The sequence below is a fragment of the Archocentrus centrarchus genome, chromosome 7 (genome assembly GCF_007364275.1).
Source record: "Archocentrus centrarchus isolate MPI-CPG fArcCen1 chromosome 7, fArcCen1, whole genome shotgun sequence".
Taxonomy (NCBI): domain Eukaryota; kingdom Metazoa; phylum Chordata; class Actinopteri; order Cichliformes; family Cichlidae; genus Archocentrus; species Archocentrus centrarchus.
Window position 1 is genome coordinate 26,029,882 of NC_044352.1, and position 26,963 is coordinate 26,056,844.

The window sequence follows — 26,963 nt, forward strand, 5'->3', positions numbered from 1 at the left end:
AGGTACATTCTTGTACCAGGTTGGACTGCCGTTTGCCTTCAGAACTACCTTAGTTCTTCATAACATAGATTCAACAAGTTGCTGGAAACCCTGCTAAAAGATTTGGTTCATACTGAGAGCATCACACAGTTTCTGCACATTCATGATTAAATCTCCCGTTCCACCACATTCCAAAGGTGCTCTATTAGCCTGAGATCTGGTGACTGCGGAGGCCATTTGAGTGCAGTGAACTCACTGTCATGCTCAAGAACAGTTTGAGATGATTTGATCTTTGCGACACGGTGCGTTATCTTGCTGGAAGCAGCCATCACAAGATGAGTTGCCTGTGATCATAAAGGCATTGACATGGTCTGCAGCAACACTCATGTAGGCTGTGGTGTTTAAACAATGCTCAGCTGGTACTAAGGGTCTGAAAGTGTGCCAAGAAACTATCTTCCACACAGTTACACCACCATCACCAGCCTCAACCACTGATACACCAAATTCTGACCTTCACAGCAGAAATCAAGACTCGTCAGACCAGGCAACACTTTTCCAATCCTCTAATGTTTTGTGAGCCTGTCTGAACTGTAGCCTCAGTTCCCTGTTCTTAGCTGACAGGCGTGGCACCCACTGTGGTTTTCTGCTGCTGCAGCCCATCTGCTTTAAATTTTGACACATTGCGCATTCAAAGATGCTCTTCTGCACACCTTAGCTGTAACGAGTGGTTATTTGAGTTACTGTTACCATCCTATCAGTCCAAAGCATTTTCCTCTGACCAACAACAACAAGGCGTTTTAGCCCAGAGAACTGCTGCTGCTCACTGGACAGTTTCTCTTTCTTTTGTGTTAATGAGCAGTTGAACAGGTGTACCTAATGAAGTGGCCCCTGAGTTTATATTAGGTCTACCTTTTTAAATTGGTGTAGTGAATGTGTTAGAAAAGAAGTGGAAAGAAAACAACATGACAGCTTTAAGTTAAATGCTGTTTGTATATTCAGCTGACAATATTAGAGCATTATTAACAATCACTTGCGTTTCTAAAGATATCAAACCTGACCTCTACTGGTTTCAGTTTTCACCCTGTTACAGTTACGTAGATGTAGTCATTTTTTTTTCTGTTCTCTGAACACACAAAATCTTTTAACCCGAGAGGACTTCAAAGCATAGTTTTTTTTTTTCTTCACATGGCCGCTAAGCAAAACATACTTTGAGTGCTAGAGCAGAACCATGGTGTTATTTATTTGAAGTGTACAGCCTGTATGTTTTTTAGCCTCTGAAAGTAAATACATAGAAAATAGGGGAGGTTTGTTTTTGTGCCAAAGAACAAAAAGGGCATTTTAATGGAAACCTTTACTGGAAAATGGCCTGTTTTGTTACAGCTAAATATGATTCATTGTATTCCTATTCCAATAAACAATGACTCATTATACCTGGTTTTAGTTAACATTGATGCCAAATCTTTTGGGTGAAACACTGGGAATAAATATTTTTCTTCATCTTTAACTGCTTGTGGATATACGTCCATAACTGTAACTAACAGCAGACATGGACAGATCTAAGAGCAAAGACAGCTGGAAGTTATTCAGTCACATGTGCTTTTGTCCACACGTGATGTTAAAGAGTTTCTAAAAGATGATGAATGGTATCTGTGTATATTTAAGCAGCTTTAAGGCAGCCAGTTCATTAGAGACTGAACAGAATATCCTGCATCCATAACTGTCATCTGTCCAGATGTTTTTAAAAGTATCTAGAGATTTCCTGTTGTTGTGTCACAAAATGCAAGGTCTTCCTTGTGATTAAGACTGCCTTTGTTCTGAAAGGAAATGAACAAAGGGAAGTGATCTAAAATAATATTTATTTTTCCAAGTAAGAGCTCGAACATTGCCACATTTTTCAATTTTCATAAATAATACATCCATGCAGGCATGTATTTGGTGATTGAAAGTAAAAAAAAATAACAACAACAAAACCCCCCAGGAAACAGAGTTGGTCTAAAAATACACTGAAGGAAAAAATCTATACATATCATTTATTTGATTGATTGATTTGAATCTAGACGTTTTACAGTTAATAAACACTGAATAATATGCACACCATAGCCTATATGGATAAACATACTGCAAACATAGTATACCTTTACACATAATGTGAGACTGAATCAATGTGATGCACATAAAGGTTTAAACAAAGTAAAATATATTATTGATCGAAATAATGAAGCTTATTACAATAACTTCTATTACATAAAAAGTTTTGTAGTCTTATAATCTTACACACATAAAAATAGTTATTCATATGCATACAGAAGATGTTTGCTGTACTGTATGTTTGTCTCTGTGTTTAGGACTGATGGTAGATCCAGTTATCTGAAGCCCCATGGATACCTGTCACTTCTTTGTAATACTCCCCATCGTTACTCTGTGGACTCAAAAATGTGTTGCTGTAATCTCCTGTGAAACAGGACAGAAATGATCAAACACAGAAGAAGAAAAAGAAGAAGAAGCTCTGTAACATTGTCTTTCGTGTATCCCACTTTTAATTACTCTAATTAAAGCTTACTTTAGTGCATGTAACATGACATATTTCAGTTTAAGTTAACTGCTGATATGCTATGTGGACAAAAGTAATGGGCCTCATCTCTTCCTTTTTTGAATTGAGATGTTGTCAGTCCCATTGCCACAGGTATATCAAATCAAGCACCTAGCCATGAAGTCTGCCTTTACAAACATTTGTGAAAGAATGGTTTATTCTAAAGAGCTCACTGAATATGAGCACAGTGCTGTAATATGATGCCACTGTTGCAACAAGTAGGTCCATGAAATCTTTTTCCTCCTAAATACAACAATCAACTGTATTCTTAGAAAGGGGAAGTGTTTAGCAGCCACAGCAAATTAGCTGTGCAGTGGCAGGCCATGTAAAGTTACAGACCAGGGTTGCTGAGTGCTGAGGTGCACAGTGCACAAAAGTACTTCATCTGGCATTAACATCAGCACAAAAACTGGGAGCTGGGAGCTTCATGGCATGGGTTTCCATGGCTGAGCAGCTCCTGTAGGTGTAATTTGCATCTGTCTATATAACGTATCCTATACGGCGATACAGCAACCTCTCCTGTTTCTCATATCATTCTCATATTATCACCTTCCAAAGTCTAATGCACTTCCTCTTACTGTATGTGCTGCTTATGTGAATTCAAATTTGTTTTTTTTTTTGACAGAGTTTATACCAATATATTGGAATCCCAGTGTGGGAACAAAAGAGAAAGCGGGTTACTGTAGCGCACTACGGCCAGTCAATGTATTTCATAGTGCTAGGGTAAGCCAATAGTCGTAGGATAATAGACAACCATATGGTTGTGTGTGTGTGTGTTTGTGCGAGCTCCCTAATTCTTCTGTGAAAGGACTTTGCCTCTGTTAATTGCATTTTACACACTGATTAGTCTTTGTTCCTTTGTTTTTCTACAGGAACAGAAACATTAAGACACATAAACAATTAAACACTAAGCCACACCAGGCAGAAACAAAAGCATGCACACTGAACAATTTGCAGACATGCATGGAAGCACAGGTGAATAAATGAGATTAGTTCACACACACACACACACACACACACACATGCACGCACGCACACGCACGCACGCACATGCACACACTGGCCAATTCTAGGCAGAATATAATTTGCCTTCAGACAGAGACTGATGGTGTGTGTTGGGTGTGTATATATATATATATATATATATATATATATATATGAAATAAAAAATTCTGGTATGTTAAACTGTGTCTAAACAAAACATCTGAACTTTGTGTTAAACCAAATGCATGCATGCATTTTATAAATGCCAAAATAATGAAAATACCACGTTTTCCCAACCCCCATGTGCCTCAGGGTGTGCAATCAATTTGCAGTGCAGGTCACGCTACTTGGACAGATTAAGGATCAATGAACCAATCCAGGAAAAACATTTTAATCACTGTCTGTAAAGATTAGCTTAATGAATAATTTCCACATCACTGACTGCAAGTGAACTCAGTCATTCCCCCCAGTATATTTGGCAATAAAGTAAGGTAATAAGGAAAGTGCCTTCTCATTTTCCGCATGGACAACATTTGCTGATACTGTTGGTTACAGTAAGGCGAAAAAAGTAATTGAAAGTGAAATATTACAACAAAACAGAACATGTAAATGTAGAAACAGCTGCTTCTGATTTTTAACACATGCTATAATAAGCATCTCCTGGCTGCAACGTCATTATTTAAGGGACAGATTTGGGCGTACGTCGATCTAACTTGTGAGAAGAAACAAACTTAACATAAAAAGTAAAGAAATTTGTGTTTGGTGGATTAGTTCTGTTGTAACAGTGCTTCTTGGCAATTAATCTTATACCCTTTGAAAGCCTGTCAACTCTGCTGCTCAACCCATAAATGCATTTTCCTTACAAATGTGGCGCCATTTAAGGTGAACTAAACAGGCTTTCCAACAGTATTAGATTTATAGCCAGGAAGCTTTGTTACAACAAAGAAATAATCAGCCAAACACAAATTTTCTTACTTTTGTGCTAAGTTCTTGTAACAACAGCTTCCTGTAAAATTAGTTGCCCACAAATGGCAAATTAGAGGTTGGGTTTTTAGATTACATTAGATTAGATTCAATTTATTGTCACTGCATATGTCACAAGTAAAGTGCAACAAAATGCAGATTGCATCTCACCAGAAGTGCTTGAGCAGTGATTAAAAAAAAATGGTAACATGAGCAGTGAGCCTGGTTCTACTGGAAGTTTCTGCCTGTTAAAAGGGAGTTTTTCCTTCCCACTGTGGCCAAGTGCTTGCTCATAGGGGGTCATTTTGACTGTTGGGTTTTCTCTGTAATTATTGTAGGGTCTTTGCTGTACAATACAAAGCGCCTTGAGGAGACTGTTTGTTGTGATTTGGCGCTATATAAATAAAATTGAACTGAATTAAATATATGTACAGAAGTGCAATAATTTATATACAAAAGTGAAAAAGCAGAAAAGCTGTACAGCTGAATGTCTTGCAACAAAGAAATATCAAAGGAGGATTCTCCTCTTATGAGGTCGTGACAGTCAGGATACATATTACACAGTGCGGTGAAAATCAGAAATGCTGACAAACTTTTCCAACAGAAGTCATAACCCTAAAATATAAGCAACAATACTCTTTGCCCTCTTCATTACGCTTTTTGGTATCAAGATGCTTTTTGACATACTGCATGACCATGATGTGCACGCTTGAGTGTTCATACCTCATATGCCACGCTTTGGCTCTGTGTTATGGCAGACTGGCAGTGTAGGACGGCATCGTGCACGGTGGTGAAGAGACACGACTTTGTTACTTTGTCGTTAAAAAAACCTCCAGTCTGCAGGCTGTCCACCACACCGGCTAGACAAGACACAGAGAGAGAGGCAAAGATGAAGACGTGAAAAGAGACGCACATGAAAAAGCTGGAGGAAGATGAAATAGGAAATTGAGTGTCAGTGTAGGAAGAAAAGCAATAGAACAAAAATCGAGATGAAGGCACAGAGAGGAGCGTGGAGAGGGAAATGAGCAGAAAAAGAAACAAGGTTCTTGTCCTTGTATAAAATGTCTGCCTGTGTAAATATTAGCTTTCAATAAACTTCCTCTGGGCTCTGCAGTTTTTCTTTGGTTTTCGTTGTGCTCTTTCTTAGTGCTGCTGAGTGTTTTCCTTTCCTCTGCCTTATGTGCCTTCCTCTGTTTATTTATGTGTATTTATGTATCCTCTGTCTGCCTTTCAGGGACTTCACATTTTATTTTGACACTTTTTTCCTCATGGGACTTCCTATATTATATTTTTATTATATTAATATGTTTAATATATTATTTTTTACTGTATTTTTACTTCAGCCTTTGTTTTTTTTTTCTTTCTATAGACAGTGTAAAGCATGGACGCAGCTTCCAGGTCAGAAAGATGAAACTAATGAAGAAGTGTCTAAAAGCTTTCTGAAGGCCACCAGATGGCGATCGCTGTGGTTGCAAAAGACTTGTGGTCTTATAGAAGTCTCTGGCTCAGTCACTTTATTTGGATCATACTGAGTAAAAATTAAGTCCTTGTCAAATTAAATCTCGGTTATACCATGCGTATTTGTGGTTTGAAACCACACACTCATTGGCTTACAAGGTGTCAATTACAAATCATTAGCCAATGAGGGTGCAGTTTCATAGTCAGACCCACCCCTCCTCATTAGATCCAGTTTTTTTGCACCAAGGATGGCGGGGGGGAACACTCATGTTGAGGCTTCAAAACAGGACTTAAGAAATGACAGTAGCTACGCCCATCTTTTATACTGTCTATGGACTGAATAGCCCAGAAGTAACAAACTCACCTACTACTTCCTTTTCCCAACCACTTTTTCTTGACCTTGACAGAAAACGTCATGAGGTCAAGGAAAGCTGTGAAGGAGAATTCATAAAGACTTAGAAAAAGAGAAGAATCTGACCGCACTTACACCACACTCCTCAGTAATGTGATGGCAGGTGTCTGCTGTACTGAAACTACAGTGCCCAGAAGGTGGACTGCAAAATGCAACATATTCTCACTGTGGTGTATCATGCAGGGCATATAAATGGGAAATGTTGGTGAAAATATCAGTTTAAGACAAAGGCTGGAATTTAAAAGACACAGGAAGATATAGCTAAATTCACCGGAAAAGGTACTTATAATTAACATTAACACTTTGTCAGTTTTGTTAATTGTGTTCACGAACGGCTGGTAGTGATGGTCCGTCACTATGAAATATGGGATGTAATTATCTCCTCACTTTCATAAAGGATGGTTCAGTATATACTCTGCTAAAGGAGGCAATAAAGAAAGCACTGAAGCACCTTTCTTTGGTATTTAGAGAATTCAAACTGCTCTTATTATGGCTGCCACACAGGCACTTCCAGTTCACTTTACTTAGCAACCTTTCTAAGTGAAACTTTGACCACACCCAAAGTTGTGTATTTTCTCTGTGTGCCTACACTCAGCCATCTGCAGTTTGCCATCCACTTCCTGTCCTGTGCCATCCCTCTGCTTGGTTTTCCTTTGTTGCTTAAACTTTGACTTTTCCTGCTTCCTCACTGTAACGCTTTTTGTTGTTGTCCTTTTTGTCCTGTCTCAGCTGCCTGCAATAAGTACGGTACTCATTTTGGCAGCTCTTGAGAAAACTTTTTCTAATTAGAGACTTTGAACCCAGTAGAGGTGCTGATCCTCTGAAATGAGATCCCCCACCCCCCTAAAACCCCAGCAAGTAAGACCTAAATTAATGAGCTATTATGTAAACACTGAGAATAGAGGCTTTAAAAACACAATTGGTTTAGGCTAATTACATGTCAGGTAGTATTATGCACTATAACATCATCAAGCAGCTAAAATAACATCTACTGTTGTTGAATGAGCTTAAATTGTATGTGGCTGAGTTGGTCTGGAGAGCACATGTTAAAAAAAAAACAACCCTGATATGATTTTGGAGTATTTCTGTTCCCCCTAAATGGCAGATATTTCAGAAGGTATTTTTAGATCATTACACTGGTAGAAAGATAAATTGATTCTTAGACAACTAAACCTTATGGTTTACACAAAGAGGAAAGCCTCATCTACCAAATCCTTATAAAGTCATAACAAAGTGTATTGCATTTAATTCTAGTGACAGTCTTGAAAGTAGTTGGACATACTTTGGCAACCAGCAAGAACCACATCTATTCCAATTTCTCCATAGTCTTTCTGAATCTGTAACAAAGAAGAAGCACAGAGCAAAGGTCAGACTGCGGATGATTTAATTAGTCACACAATTTCATTGCTGAAACTACTAGAAAATACGGCAAAAGGGGCAGAAGGATGGATGAATCAAAAGGATAGTTTAAACTGCTTTTTCAGTTGTCTTCCTGTTTTTAAAGATCTGAGTAAGCTGTAGATTTTTCCTCCTTCTGTGTATGTGCGTGTAAGTGTGACTGCTCTGTGCATACACTTCGTAGTGTCTTGACCCCCACAGTATCGAGGAAGTTGGCGGGACTGAGGTCGAGAATTATGGCTCTTGGGAGTGAGGGGTCCCGCTCAGCATCTATTTCAATGACGGACACGTGGTTCTGCTCCTCCGTGTTTGGCTCCTTCTTCTGGGTAGAGATTAATCAAAGTGGAATTTAAGACAATTGCAAACAAACATTCAGGGTCAGGCATGCAGAAACAAGTATTAGTGGGAGAAAATGTTTGTATTTGAACGTGGAACAAAGTCCTCTTTATCTATTATGTCTTGGGCTGTCCTTACCACTTCCACGTTGTTCTTCTTAAGCCCTTTCTTGGCTTTCTTTGCTTCTTTCTTCTCATGTCGCTTCCTTTTGGCCTCCAGTTTTTTCTTTGCTGACAGGAACTTTGTAATGTCAATGCCAGACTTAAAAAAAAGCAAAAAAGCAAAAAACAAATATATAATTATACAGGACTAGGAGAACATACAAATGTTATACAAATCATGAATGTTGTATAACAGAACACACGCCTGCAAAACAAATCCCTTTATGGTACCAAAAAAAAAAAAAAAAGAAAAAGACAAACTATTTTACTTCCCATAGCTTTGCTATCAGGCCATACGTAATGTCGGGAGCTAAAGCTTTTGAGCTGTATAGACTGGCAGTAAAGCTGTTCCACCAGTTTAGCCAGTTCACTAAGTCTAGTTTCTGTAAAACACAAATATAAAATAAACAGACACCAAGAGAGCAGAACAAGTCTTGTAGGTGGCAGCTTGAATGAATGACTGGTATTAGGAAGACATTACTTTCTTTGACAGGAGGAGTAGCTGTAGAGAAAAACACAAAATTGGGCCCATAGACCCAACTTTATTTTCCTTTTAAATGATGATAATTTAGATTTCTAACAACCTGTAATCTGAATGTATGGCAAAGAATATGACTTACAGTCAAATGAGTAACAGTCAAAGGATGTGACATACTTCATCAAGTCCATTTTGAAATACCGTGCTGCTTCTTGATGCACAGATAAAATCCAGTATTTTTGCACACGGATATTTTGATGTAACAACATTCTCAAAGATGAGCACTGCTGCCTCACAGCAAGAAGGTCCTGGGTCTAAATCCCCCGTGCGGCCTTTCTGTGTGGAGTTTGCATCTTCTCCCTCCCTGCCTGTATGGGTTCTCTCAGGGTACTCCAACTTCCTTCCACATGCTTGTTGTAAATTGGCACTATGTGCGAATCTGAGTGGAAATGGCTGTTTCGCATGATAGACTGGCAACCTGTCCAGGGGGTACCCAGCGTCTTAGCCCGTGACAGCTGTGATTGGCTCCAGTGCCCCCATAGCCTTGAATAGGAGAAGCTGGGTGGGTTCTTTATCTCCCATCACTTAGAGTGGATTCACTTTGGTAAAGAATCTTTTTACTGAACTTACAGGCTGGTGAGTGAGTACACCAACCAAAAGCTATTCATTGTTTTAGACTTGATACCATCCTTTTCATCAGTTACAATTTTCTGATTAGCTGCCACCTGTATCACGATAAGTCTGCTATGAAGTCTCTGCCACCAAAACACATGACGTCCATTAATCCAAAGAGCTAACCAATTCATACACATATCAGCGGCTCACTGAAGCTCACTTCAGAGATGTTGTTGTTCTCCTGGTTAGAGTGAAATGATGGAACATTTAATCATGCCTGTTTATTGAAGCCATATGCTACTTTTCATAAGTATCTATAACAAACACTGTCTGTGTATCTAAGAATTAAAAAGAAACCAAGAATTGGGAATAGTTAAAAAGAAATCAGGTTAATGAGGCATCAGCATCAGATTTTCATTTTTTATTTTTATGATTTATGTTTTTTTTTTTTTTTAATGACGGTGGCACAAAAACACCTATGTTTCATATTCAAAAATTATGACAATTTATTTTCATATTATTGATCAATGTCTCACCTTACAAACATACTGCAGCCTCTGGCGGACTGCTCAGTGAGAGCTTATTTGTGCATTAGAAAGAAGAAGAAAGAGCAACCCTTTGACTTTGACATGCTGACATTTTAATGAATGAAACATTTCCATTATCTCCTTCTCTTATTCAGTCTCTGTACCCGCCCTCTCCATGTCTTTTGTCATCTTATTTCCAACTTCCCTCCATCTGTCTTCCCACTGACCCCAAAGCGTCATGACAGAAGAGGAGGAGGAAGAAAGTGTGGGAGCGGGTGGGATGGGGTGTTTAAACAAAAGTTGAGGGGAAAAAAGGAGAGAAGCGAATGACATTTCGAACAATGTCTGTCACAGTCGTGATGTGTGAATTGCTGACAAGTTGGGTTGGCTATTAGTATGTCAGAAATCATGTTTTTAAAGGAGGAGTTAATTGCATGGAAGCTGTGACATGATGTGTTGGTGTTTGGCTGCTTCTTTTTGTGTGTGTGTGCATGTGTGTATGTTCGTAGCTGTGGTGTGTTGTTTCTGTATATTCATTTTAATCTGGGCTTGTAGTATGCCATGTTGTGCTTCGTAAACTGATCCTGTGTTTTGTTTTTGGTTTTATAGTTTTGGTGGGGCTGACGGCACCCACATCAGTTAATTTATGCGCCTTGTGAGAATTTGGAGAATAGTGATGTCTTTAAAAGACATTTTGTTGTCACTTTGCAAAAGGGCTGTTTTATTTTGGTTTTAAGCTTGGGTTAAGGAAGTGTGTGCTCTCACCTTTGCTCCCAGGGCATCTTGGTACATCTCAGCATTGGCAAAGTAGAGGGTGGCAGAGGAACGGAAGATCAAAATCCCTGGCACCTTCTTCACCTGAAATTGAATGGATTAAATAGACAAATCATCCAACACTGTCCACCTGACAAATGCTTGCCACAGTATATATTAATTTAACTTAAAGTAACACATGGCCAAACAGATCTATGGATGTTTGCTCATAACGTCATGGAAATTTAGCTAACATCCATCCATCCATCCATCCATCCATTTATTTTCTGGTCCAGGTCACGGGGGCAGCAGCCTAAGCTGCCTCTCCCCGCCACCTCTTCCAGCTGACCTGGGGATACAGTGAGGTGTTCCCAAGCAAGCTGAGAGATGCAGTTTCTGCAGTGTGTTTTGGGTCTGTTTTGGAGCTTCCTCCTGGTAGGACATGCCCAAAACGCCTCACTCAAGAGGTGTCCTGGAAGCATCTTAGTCAGATGCCCAAACCACTTCAACTGGCTCCTTTCAATGTGAAGCAGCTCTACTCCAACCGGTAACTCATCAGCTTCACTTTCATGCTCAGCTCTCTCTTCACCACAATAAATCAATAAAGTGTCCATATCACTGCTGACACTGCACCAATACACCTGTCAATCTCCTGCTCCCCTCTGCCCTCACTCATGAACACAAGATACTTAAACTCCTCCACTTGGCACAGCAACTCACAATTTAGAGATGCATATTTCTCATTCCTGCCACTTCACACTTGACTGTGAACCACCCTAGTGTGAGCTGGATGTCACCACTTGATGAAGCCAAAAGAACCACATTATCCACAAAAAGCAAAGATGAGATCCTGAGGCTACCAAAGTGGAGACCCTTCACCACCTGGATGTGCTAAGAAAGTTGTGAACAGGATGGGTGACAAAGGGCAGCCCCAACGGAGTCCAACATCCACTGGGAAGAAGTCTAAATTTAATGGCAGCAATGGGGACCAAGCTTTCACTGCAGTTCCACAGGGAGCAAATATCTTCTGAGGTTCAACTAATGGATGGAGTCTTCTCTCCAGCACCTTGGCACAGACCTTCCTAGGGAGGCTGAGGAGTGTGATTCTCCTACAGTGCTCCCTAGTTTCCACCAGCATGTAAAGTGTGCTACAAGAGGAGCTAACACTCTGGACAAAGTCTACTCGAACATCAAGCTAGGCTATAGGGCTAGACCACTTCCACACCTGGGTCAGTCCGATCACCTGTCCCTGCATTTAATCCCTGCTTATGCCCCCCTCAGGAAAACTGCTCCAATCATCACAAGAACCATCAAATCATGGCACGAGGATGCCTCACAACAGCTGCAGGACTGTTTCAACAGGACAAACTGGGATGTTTTTGAGCACCAGGACCTGGAGGTATTCACAGACAGTGTATTGTGCTACATCAAGAACTGCATAGATACTGTAGCTGTGGAAAAACGCATCCCGGTCTTCCCCAACCAGAAGCCCTGGATGACTCGAGAGGTCCAGCTACTGCTAAAGACTAGGAATATTGCCTTCAGGTCTGGGGACAGGACCGTCTACAGAACGGCCCGAGCTAACCTGAAGAGAGGCATCAGAGTGGCTAAATCTGATTAGAGGGCTATCTCGACAGTAACAACAGCAGGCAGGTGTGGCAGGGAATCCAGCATCTCACCAACTACAGGGCCAACCTTGCAGCTGCGGAAAGTGACGCCTCGCTGGCAGAGGAGCTGAACCGCTTTTTTGCTCGCTTCGAGGTGAAGCCAACAGAGGCAGCCACACTACACCAAGCGACCCACAACACCGCAACCCTCGTTGTAGAGGAGCACGAGGTGAGGCGCACACTGCGGGCCGTTAACCCAAGGAAGGCTGTTGGACCTGACGGTGTCCCTGGACGTGTTCTGAAGGACTGCGCTGACCAGCTGGCTGGAGTCTTCATCAGGATCTTCAATAAGTCCCTGGCTCTGTCCACCGTCCCATCCTGTCTGAAATCCTCCACCATAGTCCCCCTACCCAAGAAACCTCACATCTCAAGCCTCAACAATTACCGGCCAGTGGCACTCACCCCGGTGGTGATGAAGTGTTTTGAAATACTGGTCCAGGGTCACATCACAGCACTTCTCCCTCCTGGCTTTGACCCACACCAGTTTGCTTACAGAGCCAACAGGTCCACAGAGGATGCGGTAACCACAGCCCTCCATGCTGCACTGCAACACCTGGAACAGCAGGGGAGCTATGTGCGTATGCTCTTCGTGGACTACAGCTCTGCTTTTAATACTATCCTCCCTCACAGACTGGTGAACAAACTGGGGAATCTGGGTCTTCCTCACTCCACCTGCACGTGGATTATGAGCTTCCTGACCGGCCGACAGCAGAGAGTTAGGGTGGGAAAACACACATCCACTGCCCTCAGCCTCAGTACTGGCTCTCCACAGGGCTGTGTGCTCAGTCCCCTGCTCTATTCTCTGTACACACATGACTGCACCCCGGCCCACCACAGCAACACCATCATCAAGTTTGCTGATGATACCACAGTGGTGGGGCTCATCTCAGGAGGCAACAAGTCCACTTACAGGGGTGAGGTGGAGTGGCTGCTAGTGTGGTGCAGGGAGAACAATCTGCTCCTCAACACCTCAAAGACAAAAGAGCTTGTAATAGACTTCAGGAGGAACAAAACAGACATTACACCACTGACCATCGGGGGAGTCTGTGTGGAGAGGGTGGCTGACTTCCATTTCCTGGGGGTTCACATTGAGCAGGGCCTCACATGGAGCACGAACACCTTTGAGCTGACAAAAAAGGCCCAGCAAAGAATGTTCTTCCTGAGGGTTCTCAAGAGGAACAATATCAAGCAAAATCTGCTGGTATCCTTCTACAAGTGCTCCATAGAGAGCGTACTAACATACTGTATTGGTGCATGGTATAACAGCAGTACTGCGGCTCAAAGAAAAGCTCTCCAAAGGGTTGTAAATACAGCCCAAAAAATCATCGGCTGCCCTCTCCCCTCACTGGAGGACTTGCATAGCGACCACTGTGTTAAAAAAGCACAAAACATCACAAAAGATGTTTTGTGCTAACATAGAGTGTCACCCCGGACACTCTATGTTTGCACTGTTGCCTTCAGGTAGAAGATACAGAGCATTAAGAACAAAAATGAATGGACTCAGAGACAGTTTCTACCCCACAGCAATAACTAAACTAAATGCAATGTTAAACAAACCACAAAATCGACATGTAGGATGTGTGTGAGAATGTTATTTGTTATTTTACGTGTAAATGCTTAGTATTATTATGGTTATTATTTATTTATTTTTAGGCACTGACTGATGGCACTTTTAATTTCGTTGTTCTTGTAACAATGACAATAAAGAGATCGATCTATCGATCTATCTATCTATCTATCTATCTATCTATCTATCTATCTATCTATCTATCTATCTATCTATCTATCTATCTATCTATCTATCTATCTATCTATCTATCTATCTATCTATCTATCTATCTATCTATCTATCTATCTATCTATCTATCTATCTATCTATCTATCTATACCCCAGGTTTTGCTCATAAGTGACCAAACCCAAAGTAATTCTGGGGGAAAAGGCTCCTGTCATGTGACTCACTTTTGATTTTTTTTTTTTCTATTTTGAACCTGGTATAAATGGCGCTTGAAAATTATCAATACCAAACTATGGAAAGTGCATAACATGATGACGTCAAAAGAAAAAATGCTGTACTGTACCTGATGGTACTCGTCCAGTGGCTTGTAAACGTCGGTTTCTGGGATCTGCCCTAATACGGAGTACTTAGGTCTGAAACAGACACACAAAAAAACTGCATTAGCAATTACTAATACTTTAATCAGTTTGACATGTTGGGTGTGGTGTGTTTTATCTTATTGTTCAACTTGACACTCCCCTACTGCATGTATCATTAAAGTGCAAAGTTGCATGCAGCCAGGCGGACATACTACAATTAAAGGCATGTGCGCACAAACGTGGTTTACCCATGTTTATCAGAAAACACGTTGCTGACCTCCTGACAACAAAAGGTTTTGTCTGATGTGTTGGCTGGCCAACATGAAAAAAAGAAAAGGCTGTGTGTGGGTGCTTGGCAAGCAGAGGACCAAAGTCACAAAAAAGGCAGCTATTTTCCATTTGTGGCACATGCATTATTTGCGTGCTTGCAGCGTAGACAGTTTTTGCGCTGACACACACACACACATACAGTACGGGTCGAGACCCCAACAGGCCCTCGTGGTTGTGAAAGACACAGTTTGCCATTAATTGTGACTGTGTACAAACCAACATAAAGTCTGCCTACAGCTGTGTCCTGAAGATGACAGTGAGCATGGAGAAGCCAATGGATGCAGCCAGTCCCATATCAGGGTTTAGCAGCAAAGTGAGGATGAAGGTGGCCACCCAGATCAACTGCAGAGAGAGGGAGAAAGAGAGTAACGAACAACATACATACAGGTTACTGTGTTTCAAAGGCCAAAAAAGGTATAATTTTTCATATTGTTGCACTATTTAACTCTTTAAGGCCCCTTTGCCTTCTATGTCTTCCATTGTTATTGCAAAGCTTTAACCAAATTAGAAAGACTGGTTGTGGATTCTAGCTTCCTCTCTGAGCTGTAATTTAACATGTAAAAATGGAATAAATCCCAGCTGCTGTCTTCACATTTTACAAATATTCAGTTTTGCTGTTATAAAATTGGGACTTTACTGGCTCACAAAAAGCAGGATAAAAGAAAACGCTAATATAGTCTTTAGTGTTTTGTCACTATTTCATGTGTGTCTGGTTGCGTGGCAGAACAGATCAGCTTTATTAGGACGCACAAAGTCCAGGAGAGACGCAAACATTAACATCAGCATGTTTGTGTGTTGGTCACATACAGAGCTTTGTAGACCAGTGTCTATAAACTGTAGCTGCATACTTTCACCGGGGGCTGTGTCACACATTAGGCCTACTTTTGCTTGTACTTGTGCTGTTATTGGATCTTCTTTGTAGTGAAGCGAATCTGACTGTTAAAAACAGTGAAAGTTTTACACTGCTGGGATCGTCTGTGCTTCTCGTGCATGCTTTTATGGTCTTTGATGTATTTTTCATGCATCTTCCTCTTAGTGGTGAACTGCTGCCCTCTATGTTCAAGCCCACTTATCAAACTGTAGTCACTTTACCCACACTGTATGCACAGTGTCACTGCCATCTGCCTGACACTGACACTGATGTTGTGGCAATACTTGATGCTTAGTTTTGGGTGTGTGGTTAAAGGCTCAAGAAGCTGGAAATATTCTGAAAAGTATCAGCTAGTGTGACAATTGCAGTCCAGTAAGTGCAGAACTGGACTGCACTTACTGGACTGCACTACTTGACAGGAATGTACAGTCATGACCAAAGGTTTTGGCAGAGCTAAAATTTTTATTTATTTGCCAGTAAAAGTGATTTAAACTTACGACGTCCTTGTGGTCATTCTGAATAATGCGTAAAATGCTAGTTTTCAGCAAACATATGACAGTTATTAGCAGGTCCGAATGCATCGGTGTTGCAGCAGTTGAGAGCTATCTCAAAGTACAGGGGCTGGTGTCCACATGTTGGCAGAAAAGTATAATTTTAATGGCATCATTTTCTGGATACATTTTTAGCTAATTCAGTCCATAAAGAAACTAGTTGAACTGTATGAAGCCAGGATTCATTCTTATTACATCCCTAATAGTTTGTATAAATTAGCACTGTGAAGTAGGATATTACTCTAAAAAGAAACAGGTAAGGAAGATATGCAGTATGACAAGCTGACAGAAATATTAGTAAATACCTTTGCTGCATTAACACTTCCTTGTGTCCTTTTTAGCACACTCACCATGTCCACTCTGTTGCTCCTCCACAAAGCGGGGATGTCCAAGAACTGCTTCATCATGCCATGGAGGTTGACAAAGATGATGGCAGCCAGCACCGCCTGCAAAATCAGTGAAACAGTTTATATGGAACCGTTTCCTGGAGCATGAATGGGAGTTTGTTTAGCCTCTCACTGAAATGCTGTTTAATTGTAGTTTTTACATCGTACTCAGCCCATCTCTCACACACACACACACACACACACACACACACACACACACACACACACACACACACACACACACACACACACACACACACACACACACACACACACAGTACCTTGGGCAGATCTTCAAAGAGAGTTCCAATCCACAGCGTGATAAAAAGGATGACTACTGCCGACAGAGCTCCAGCAACCTGCAATGAAGAGGTAGGAAAATGTACACAGAGTGAATGGCAATCTGGAGAGAGATCACAGAAAGAATGACTTGATGTTAGGGTTATTAGTTTGGATTGGTCTATGATTATAAGAGGAGTCAACATCAGTTAAACCCTCTCCTCTCCTCTCCTCTCTTCTCCTCTCCTCTCCTCTCCTCTCCTCTCTTCTCCTCTCCTCTCCTCTCCTCTCCTCGATGAGCCTTAGCTGATTAATGGTGTTGTCAGACAAAATCAGTTTAGCCTTTCAGTAAATTTGTATTTGTGTAGGTGGAGTTTGATGATGTGAGCAAAAATCAATTCCCTAAGTGTTGTTTAATGATGCAGTGTATCAGAGTAATGTTAATTATGATGTGTGGTCCATTGCATTTAACCCCTGTGATCGCTGGTTGTAGCTAAAGGCAGAGAGAAGTGCTGGGACGAGGATGTTGATGTGATCAGCGATCTCATGAAGCATCCTTTTCAAGCTTAAATGGCAAAGTTTTAAAACCAATTAGCATTTTCTAAATGTTGTTAAAAGGCTTTTCAGCTTAATGGGACAAAGATGGGAAAAGCAGTCAAATAAAGAAAAACATTTTTTAATTCAACTTGAGTGGGTTTATTACATCAAATGAAGGCTGTGGGAAGCAGATCAACAGAGTTTCATGTTATGTGATTTGTTGAGGGCAAAATATCATATTCGGTGTATAGTTTGTGGTATAATATGCAGAGCTAAAATAGCTGGTTCTGAGTTGATCTACGTAGCATTTACATGATGCACGTTTGAACAAGACTCTCCAAGGAAGAGATTTTGATTTCTAGACAAGAGGACAGACTGTCTAATCGAGTGGGTTTTTTTAAACTCTCTACCAACCTGAGTTTTGCCGCCTGTGCTTTCCTGAACCAAACTGCGAGACATGGAGCAGCTGACAGCAAAACACTGGAAAAATCCTCCAATGGAGTTACTCAGACCCAGGGCAATTAGTTCCTACAATATGAAAGACACTTTTTATTCACAGTGCACTAAACCATCGCTTCATCCCCTGCGTCCATCTGTAACCTCCCTACCTGGTTGCTGTCCACCTTGTATCCATATTTTAGGGCAAAGATTCGTCCCAGAGAGATGGCAATGCCGTATCCGACCACAGCCAAAGCAAAGGCATCTCCAATCACCTGACCAAAGAGAGAGGCGGCTGGGACAACAGGTGGCTGGAGACTGATGTAGAGGAACAAACAAGACCCATGAAGAACTTTACTTTTCATAAGTGTAAACAAACATTGGTGTATGCACATATTGTGTGTGTGTGTGTGTGTGTGTGTGTGTGTGTGTGTGTGTGTGTGTGTGTGTGTGTGTGTGTGTGTGTGTGTGTGTGTGTGTGTGTGTGTGTGTGTGTTTCTCACCCTGAGGGAATAACTCCTACTACATCCACTCCATATTTTGCCTCCAGGTTAACTTGCCACGAGATGACTGTAGCTATAATGATCTGGAAAACCAGATAATATTGATATTGTATTGTCCACAGAGTACACGTTCTGTATAGTGCTTGAGGAACGATTCCTTTCTTTATATTTTGCTAGGAAAATGGGAATTAGGTGCAGCGATTTACTGAAATGTGCAAGCAAGCTTGGAGACGTAGTATAAAAGCTAGTTTCAGCTGCTCCCTCTGCACAGTGGGAAACACTGCATGTTTGATTTGGCAGAGTTTTACACCAGATGCCCTTTCTGACACAACCCCAAAGGGGAGGCGTGTCTCCAGCTGGAATCAAACCAGCAACTATTCACTTGGCTTCTTGACAGCCACCCTTCCACTGAGACAATTTCTGATGAGGCTTCAGTGAACAGTAGATGGGTCAGCTGAAGGGACAGATGCATCTCTCAGGTCCTGTGTCAGGTCTTTGCTGAAGTTTTCATCTGTTCATCTGGTGGTAGCCTGCCACTTCTTTTGTCTTCCACTGGTTTCCTCAAATTTTTTAAGGACACACTGCACATCATGCTGAGATATGCCTAGTTTTCAGCTAAAAGCTCTTTGGGAATCACCTTGCTGATGCAAACATGCAAATGCATGCCTGTCAAACTCTGTTATCTTTGACATTTTGATGTAGAGTCAACTAAAGAAAGCCAAGTTGGCTGTTTTGACTCTGTTAATGAGTCATAGGTCAGTGTTAAGTGGCTTATCAAACAAAAAAAAATAAACCCCAATCCCATGAAAATGGCCAGGTGCGAGGACTGGACTGAAAATGAGTGAAAAAAGCAGCCAAAGAATAACTCTGAGAGACCTTCAGAAAACCTGGAAAGTCTGGCTCCTTTGAAGTAAAATATAAAGAAACGAGGGGTGGCTCAAGACTTTTGCACAACACTGTATGTATTTTTAGCTTACTCACCACGATCAGCTCCACAGGTATAGGAACAGGTAATTTTTTGCTCAAACAGGCGTTGAGCTCCTTGGCCATGATAAGGCTGATTATGGTGACGATACTGACCACAAGAGTGCCGATGTTTGTCTGTGGAATGAGATAGCATATCTCCACCACAGTCTAGGAAGAGAGAGACAAGAGTATTACTGCTTAAATCCTGCTGTGACAGAAGCAAAGTGGAAAATGATTCGCAAATAACACGTGAAAATAAATTGCTTTGTCACGTGACTTTCATGTGCACAGACATCAGGTCAGGTAGGGCTGACTGATGAGACAGATTAGACTGAGTTCGGCACAGTATGCTGTGGTTTCGGATGTTTATGACATAATAAGATCACTTAACCTCACACACAAAAAAAGGCTGCAACCAATTATTATTTTCATCACTGATTAACATTTTCTGAAGTGTTTAATATTTAGTGAAAAGAAAATTGCGAATATTTGCCAACATGAGCATTAAATGGTTCTGGTAATGTAATTCTTACATATATCAAGGATACAGGGCCGCTGTGTCTGTCAGGGTAGATGCCAAAGGTGTATTTGAGCTGGGACACGATGACGTGGATAGCAGCTCCGGTGGTATAACCTCGGACCAGTGGCTCAGACAGATAAGTCACCACAAAACCAAACTGGACCAGACCGAGCAGAATCTATACACACGTCACATAAATATGTTGAGATTAACATGCAGTAGCTGCAAAAACTGAATGTTCATAGCAGCGGTCAGAACACTAATTTGCATTTCACACTGATGAGGCAAGTGCTGTGCAAATGTATGAAAATGCATATAAATAATGTATAGCAATGATTATTAATTGCCCTTTTAGCCTGGACTTGAAAAACTATCAGTTTCCTGGCTGAGTCCCTATAGACTCATGTAGCAAGAAACTGCTTTTCATTCTTTTTGAAGTAATCAATACCATATTGAACCTGATCTTATAAAGCCTAAAAGCTTTTGCTGTCAGGCAGATGGGCCTCAAAGAACTGTGTAAGCTTATTAGCATTTGCACAGCGTTTTATTTTATTCACTACTGTTTAGGCAGCAGCTGCCTGGTGATGCCTGGTGATGTTAGCAGACAGGATATTTCCATTTGTTCAAAAGAAATATCAGAACCCAGCAGGAAGTGGATCCCTTCATATCTCCAAAATGTAGGAATACTGAATGGAAATTTTTAGTCAAATTTTTAGGATGGAATTTACTTGAAATAATCCAGATAGTAAAGTGACGGCAGCAGCCACTCGGACCCTTTCTTCATCACGGGCAATTGTGTTAATTATACTGGCGTTGGTTTCATTGTCCCATGTCATAAAGTTTGAGTCTGGGGCCAGTCGCTCTGTGACTCCTCCTATCATCACGCTCATCACCGCATATGTTCCTGAAAAAGGGAGACAGAGAAGTAAAGAAGCCTTTTTTATTAGGGGGGAAACGATGTTATTCCACTGAGGAATACTGCTACAGACAACTTATTTTTTTAATTTTAGTGTTCCTACATGAACATGAAGGTCTCTGGACTTTGGTCTGAAGGACTCACATCACCAGGGAAATAAACAAAGTCTCCTTTCATATGAAATATATTTTTGATTAGCGTTACTTCTCTTGAGCGTTTTTTCTCTTTCAATAAGCCAGTTCAAAAGGCCACTTATGTAAGTGTGATATCTTTTAATGTCTTCTAGTGATTTAGGAAATATAAACATTATAAATATATTCATGAAAAATATTATTACAGACAACATTCTTTCATTTTTTTAATATACCTTCAAGCATGCATGAAAGCAACATTTTATATTTTAGTCAAATACACAAAACACACAAACCAAATCAAGTTTCCTGGTCCTGAAGCTGATCAATAGAATAAAACTATGAAACTCTGGTCCTGTCTGTAGTAATCTGTAGTAGTTGAATGCAGCTATTGCACATTTCCAGGTAATCATCACACTTCTTGAAGCTTGTTTTAAGAGGTTATTAATGTGGAACTGGATATAAAGAGGCACTTTTGCTGGTTATTGCACAGAAATTACTGCACATGTTTCCAGGTAATAAGCAACAACATTATTGTTACCTTCAAACAAAAAAGATGCATGCTGGATGCATAGGATAGGATTAATTATAATACCTTAATAGTATCGTAATCTGTTAAAGAATCAACTGATATTACCTTATTGCTGCCACTTTAAAGTCAGTATTCAAATGCACAGATGTTACCCTTTTATTGGTAACAGGTCATCTTCAGTATACCAAATTACCTATATATTAATATACTATTACTCTTTGGTTTTGCCTCATAGGAACACATTTGCATCAATATTATTACCCCCAGTTTCTGGCCTGTTATTAAACAGTTACATACATTTCAATGTAATATTACTTAGCTATAATCACTGTTGATACAATACAATCACTTGAATATTACTTCGGTATTTAAATATTAATTTCCATGTTATTAACTTATTGTTGCACCTTATTACTAACCTATTACCACATTATTACCGAGCTGTAATAGAAAGTCCAACCATAAATTTCATACCAACTGAGATGTGTTTGGATGTGCCAAAGATGAAGTAGACAAGGACTGGGTAGAAGGAGGAGAACAGGCCAAATACTGGAGGAACAGATGCCAGCAAGGCATAGGCCATACCTGCAGTGATATTAATAAAGGATATTATTTTCTACACTTTTTTCAAAAGAGAGAACAATAACAAGGAACATTTTAGTTTTGAAACAACAATGACAAAATAAATAAATAAAAATTTAATCTCCAGCTTATAATAAACATATAAATAAATGATAAATAATAATCTTCTTTTAGCTCCTCTACGGTCTCTTGAACTTTCATCTCACCCTGCGGCAGCTGCATGATGCCCACACTTATCCCAGAGACCAGATCACCCAGACCATTTTCTCTGATGGGGTAACGAGGAAGCCACGATATAACAGGAACCGTTTCCAGCAGGCAGCGCTTCACCCGGGGACCAGAACACCTGAGTTTTTGTGTCAAACGGAGGGTAAAGCTGAGATTAGTTACATCTATGCTCACATTAAAAAAACAAACTCAAAACATTTTTGCCCACAAATGCCTGTGTGTGTGTGAACTGCCTTAAGGGGTTGTAAACATACATAGGATTTTATGTTTTTGTCTGTGTTAAGCGCATTGAGTTTATGTATACTGAAATGTGCTATATAAATAAAATTGCTATTTTCATTGCCATAAAGAGACACACAGAGTAGTTTTTCAAAAAGAAAATATCCTAGCTTAGTTATTAGTCAAGAAGTACATGTCATGACTTTGTTTTGAGTCTGACCTCCAAACCACTTGTTTTTTGTGTTGTTCTGTTCACTTTTGATGATGATGATGATGACTCAAACCTTTTTCCAAAACCTGAAAAAGTTAATAAGTCATTCTTTAACCTTTCTATGTTTTATTTAGAGGTATTATTTCATGTAGGAATAAAAGAACACACTAAGCAGGCATACTGCATATTTGTCCTGCTTTAAGTGACTGGCTGTATGCTTGTCAATGAACACACACAAAAAGAAGTAGTAGTAAGAGAGTATTTTATTATTGCTGCCAAAAGTTTTAAATCAAACTACTTTTCATATCCAACTAAATGATGTATCTGTCATACCTCAATATGGGTTTTATATGCAAGAGTTAGATAAAACAACACTTAATCATTTTTCGTCAAGTTCGATTTGGTTTATGTGATCAAGAGCCAGAGTTCAACCTCAAACTACTGTCATGGAAATAATATATGTACATCATAGGAAATGCCTGGAAAAATAAGAGAAAAAAATAGCTGAGCTCAAGTTAAAGTGACAAAAGTCCAGTTCCTAGGATGGCCACTTGTTAATCAGTTTCATCTGCTTTGGTGTTCATGAAATGAACAACAGGTGGGCTAGAGGGGCAAGAATGAGACAACCCCCAAAACAAGAAAGGTTTCATCGTGAAAACTGCTTGCAACATTATTTAGCAAGACTGGTTTAGTGGTGGGTCAGTGATGGTCTGGAGATGCATATCCATGGAGGGACACACAGACCTCTGCAGGCTGGGCAACGGCACCCTGACTGCCTTTAAGTATCATGTGGTGAGGGTACGCAGACAGTTCCTGGGGATTTTTTATAAAACTAACTGACCCCTAGTGGTCTGGGTCGCATTTGAAAAAATCGGATCTGTGTTGTTCAGACTGTCATGAAAAGTTTGGATACAGGTCGCATGAGGGCAAAAAAAATCAGAATTGGGTCACTTCAGGCTGCAGTGTGAACGTAGCCTATGTTTCAGTCTATCCGATGCCGCCAGGATGCACCTCAGACTGTCTAGGAGGTCAGTGATGCCCTGGTCCAAATCTGGGAGGAGATCCCTGAGGAGCATGCCCCAGCGTTGTCAGGCATGCATACAAGCATGTGGGGGCCATAAAAACAGCTGATTTGAGTTGCTGCAATGAAACTTCAGCAAAATGGACTAGCCTGCTGCATTTTTTTTTTTTGCTTTGATTTTCAGGGTGTCTGAATTCATCCTTCTGTAGGTTGATACACTGAATTTCCAACAAACAATGTGAAGTGTGTTTTGGGGAATGTTTGGCCATTCTTCCAGAAGCGCATTTGTGAAGTCAGACAATGACGTTGGATTACAAGGCCTGGCTCACAGTCTCCACGCTAATTCATCCCAAAGGTGTTCTCTCAGGTTGAGGTCAGGACTCTGTGCAGGCCAGGCAAGTTCTTCACCACCAGACTTGCTCATCCATGTCTTTATGGGCCTTGCTTTGTGCATTGGTGTGCAGCCATGTTGGAAGGCGCCTCAGCATCTGCTGACTCTGCTCTGTGAATTTATGTGGTCTACCCCTTCATGGCTGAGCTGCTGTCGTTCCCAGTCGCTTCCACTTTGTTATAAAACCACTAACAGCTGACTGTGGAATATTTAGTAGTGAGGAAATTTCACAACTGGACTTGTTGCACAGGTGGCGTCCTGTCACGGTACCACGCTGGAATTGACGAGCTCCTGAGAGCGACCCATTCTTTCACAAATGTTTGGAGAAGCAGTCTGCGTGCCTAGGTGCTTGGTTTATACACCTGTGGAAGTGACTGGAACACCTGAATTAAATGCTTCGTACGGGTGAGTGAATACTTGTGGCAATATAGCATTGATATGTAAAACAAATAACATTAACCCCTGGGGGATGCCACAAGCAGTGTCCACGCATAAGGAGATTTCAACTTGACAAACTGTTGCCTAATGTTTAAATAACTTCTTACCCAATTAATTTACCCCTCCTCGATGCCAGTTATTTTTTATTAATATATCATGAGTTACTGTATCAAATGCCTTTTTTAAATGTACAGTGTGTAAAATATTGCTGCTAGATTGCACTCAGTGGTGGAGGAGGAAAAAGGACAACAAAAAGAGATGAAAATATACATGTACATATGTTAAAAAGTTACATATAGTTTGAAAGAGTTATTTGTGATCTTTAAATTAAAAGTTCTAAACTTATAAACATACTGCAGATGTGAGACTGGCCTCTGGCCACATACATAATTTGTTTTTGTCTGTGGAGATTGTGATGTCTAATAATGCCAGTAATCACTGCTTGATCTGAACCTGATCTGAACCTGTACTGACTGTCGGTGAGCTGCTTATTTGTGTGTAAGGTAGCAAAGAAACAGACGTGCACTTTGTGCAGCAGCGTTGTACTGAGGTAAAATATATAGAATTTTCTTTTTGTTTGGAGATGAACTGGTCTAAAATGATAAATAACGGATGTATGTAAAGGGTTTTTGAAATAACTTTTTTTTTTAAAGCTTTTTAACCACATTCATATCATTGTCATTACAATCAGAAGCAGGGGATTAGAATCAGTATCAAATGATGTCTGTTATGTCCATACCAATATTTTTGATTGAAATACCACAATCTGTGTTTCATGGGTGTAATTAGCGCTGCACCAGACCCTGGTTGTTTTTTTTTCTGTGCAGTTTATCAGTCTCAAAGTTGAAACCATAAACTGTAAAAATTGTTTATTTTCATGTCATGTCATTTGTGAATATGTTGTCTGTGAGAGTGGCACAATATAATGTGATTCTAGTACTTCTGGTGATTTTAGGTTATAGGCTCTCACAGTACATTATGGATGAGAGGTACAGTAGATATGAAGAGCTTTACCTTACTGACTTTTTGACCTTCTCACAGAGAGATGTTTTAGATGCAGACTTTTTTGCCATCTCATCCACTGTTTCCTCATCCAGGATCTCCCTGTGGATGTTGTAACTCATTCTTCTCCTCTCCGCCATGGCTGAAGCAAGCTATAACTAAAAAAATGCCTCTTATCTTCACCAATACTTTAGACATTATTGAAACATTACAACCATAAAAAATAACCGTTACTGTAAAAAAACATTATAATAAATACGGTTACTGTCAGTAATTACCTTTTTATGTCTCCAGCTGTCCCAAAAGTGTGTTTTAAAGTCCAGACTCCAGTTTCCAATGCTGCTGAAGCCCTGAGAAGGACACTGCAAGTTTTGTGTGTGTATTATCTTGTGTCCAGCTCTGTCTCTTTTTCCAGTTCAGTGGCAGAAGCTCCACCTCCAAATCTATTTCTGTCAAGATTGTAATTTAAGAAAAAAGGAAGACCCACCTAAATTTTACAAATGTTTCTTCAGTCATAAAGTTGTAGACACTTCTTGAGATAAATAAATCCTTCCAGTGTGTAGTAGTGCACAGATATCAAATTAAATCTTTTGTAGAGTTTTCCATCCAGGTGGCTACATGGAGATCCAGACTATAGGTCAGATTTATTTATTTTATTTTTTGTAGCAAAAAAGAGAAAAGGCAAGGTTATATTCTTAAACCCACAGCCAAAAGTGCTCCCTGAGCTACAGATGACAAGAACTAATTCTTTAAATGTATTTTCTCCTCTTGCCCCCACTTGTCTGGAGGCAGTTGCTATCTAGCTTGTGGTTTGACAGCCTTGAGACCTTAAAGACAATTGTAGATATGAGAGAGCACATGTCTGTGGCAGGAGAGGGCAAAGTACCTCGTACGTGCAGTACAAGTAAAAGAAGACATGGTAGAAAAACATTCACAATGTCCTCGTTTCATAAGTTACCAAGTGATTCATGTCACTCGTTGTAGTTCCATTTATTTATTGTTTTAGTGTTGATCGCATTTTGTCTCAGAATCAAGGTTTGACTTGTTGGAATAGACGGGACGCACATACGCGCGCACACACACACACACACACACCCACACACACACACACACACACACACACACACACACACACACACACACACACACACACACACACACACACACACACACACACACACAGGAAATTAGCCTGCAGATAACTATAGACCGCATTGCAGCGCATTAGTTCCATTTACTGCACCTTATCTGTGTTTTATGTTTTATCTCTGCATGATTAAATGTACTGCCCATTTAATGTCGTGTCTGAATTGTTCTCTTAATTTGTGGTCACACCACAGGATAGTGAATAATCACAGGAAGCACTGATGAAACTACTGGTTGACTAAGCAGGAATACAATATGTATTATTCTTGGAATTGGAGCTTCTTGATCCTCTCATTGCTTATTCACCCTTTACCTCACTCACACCACACACAAAATCTTAGAGGAGAAA

At 40.4% G+C, this 26,963-nt stretch overlaps 1 protein-coding gene across 2 annotated transcripts; it reads right to left on the reverse strand.

Annotated features, from left to right (window-relative positions):
* Positions 1-2,060: 2,060 nt before the first annotated feature.
* slc26a6.2 (solute carrier family 26 member 6, tandem duplicate 2) lies at positions 2,061-26,072 on the reverse strand. 2 transcript variants are annotated; one of them, XM_030734287.1, is made up of 21 exons: positions 25,956-26,072; positions 25,747-25,830; positions 25,481-25,620; positions 22,165-22,304; positions 21,851-21,961; positions 20,526-20,701; positions 19,811-19,975; positions 19,293-19,445; positions 18,312-18,394; positions 17,979-18,126; positions 17,785-17,898; positions 16,836-16,913; positions 16,519-16,614; positions 14,982-15,088; positions 14,401-14,470; positions 10,667-10,759; positions 8,259-8,381; positions 7,960-8,106; positions 7,669-7,723; positions 5,240-5,376; positions 2,061-2,430 (listed from the first exon to the last, which is right to left on the reverse strand). In XM_030734287.1, exons 3-21 carry the CDS (start codon positions 25,606-25,608, stop codon positions 2,407-2,409), a joined length of 2,148 nt encoding a protein of 715 aa, XP_030590147.1. In that variant the 5' UTR covers positions 25,609-25,620; positions 25,747-25,830; positions 25,956-26,072; the 3' UTR covers positions 2,061-2,406. The 2 variants fall into 2 exon arrangements, with proteins under 2 accessions (XP_030590147.1, XP_030590146.1); XM_030734286.1 differs by having other exon boundaries at positions 25,481-25,626.
* Positions 26,073-26,963: the final 891 nt, after the last annotated feature.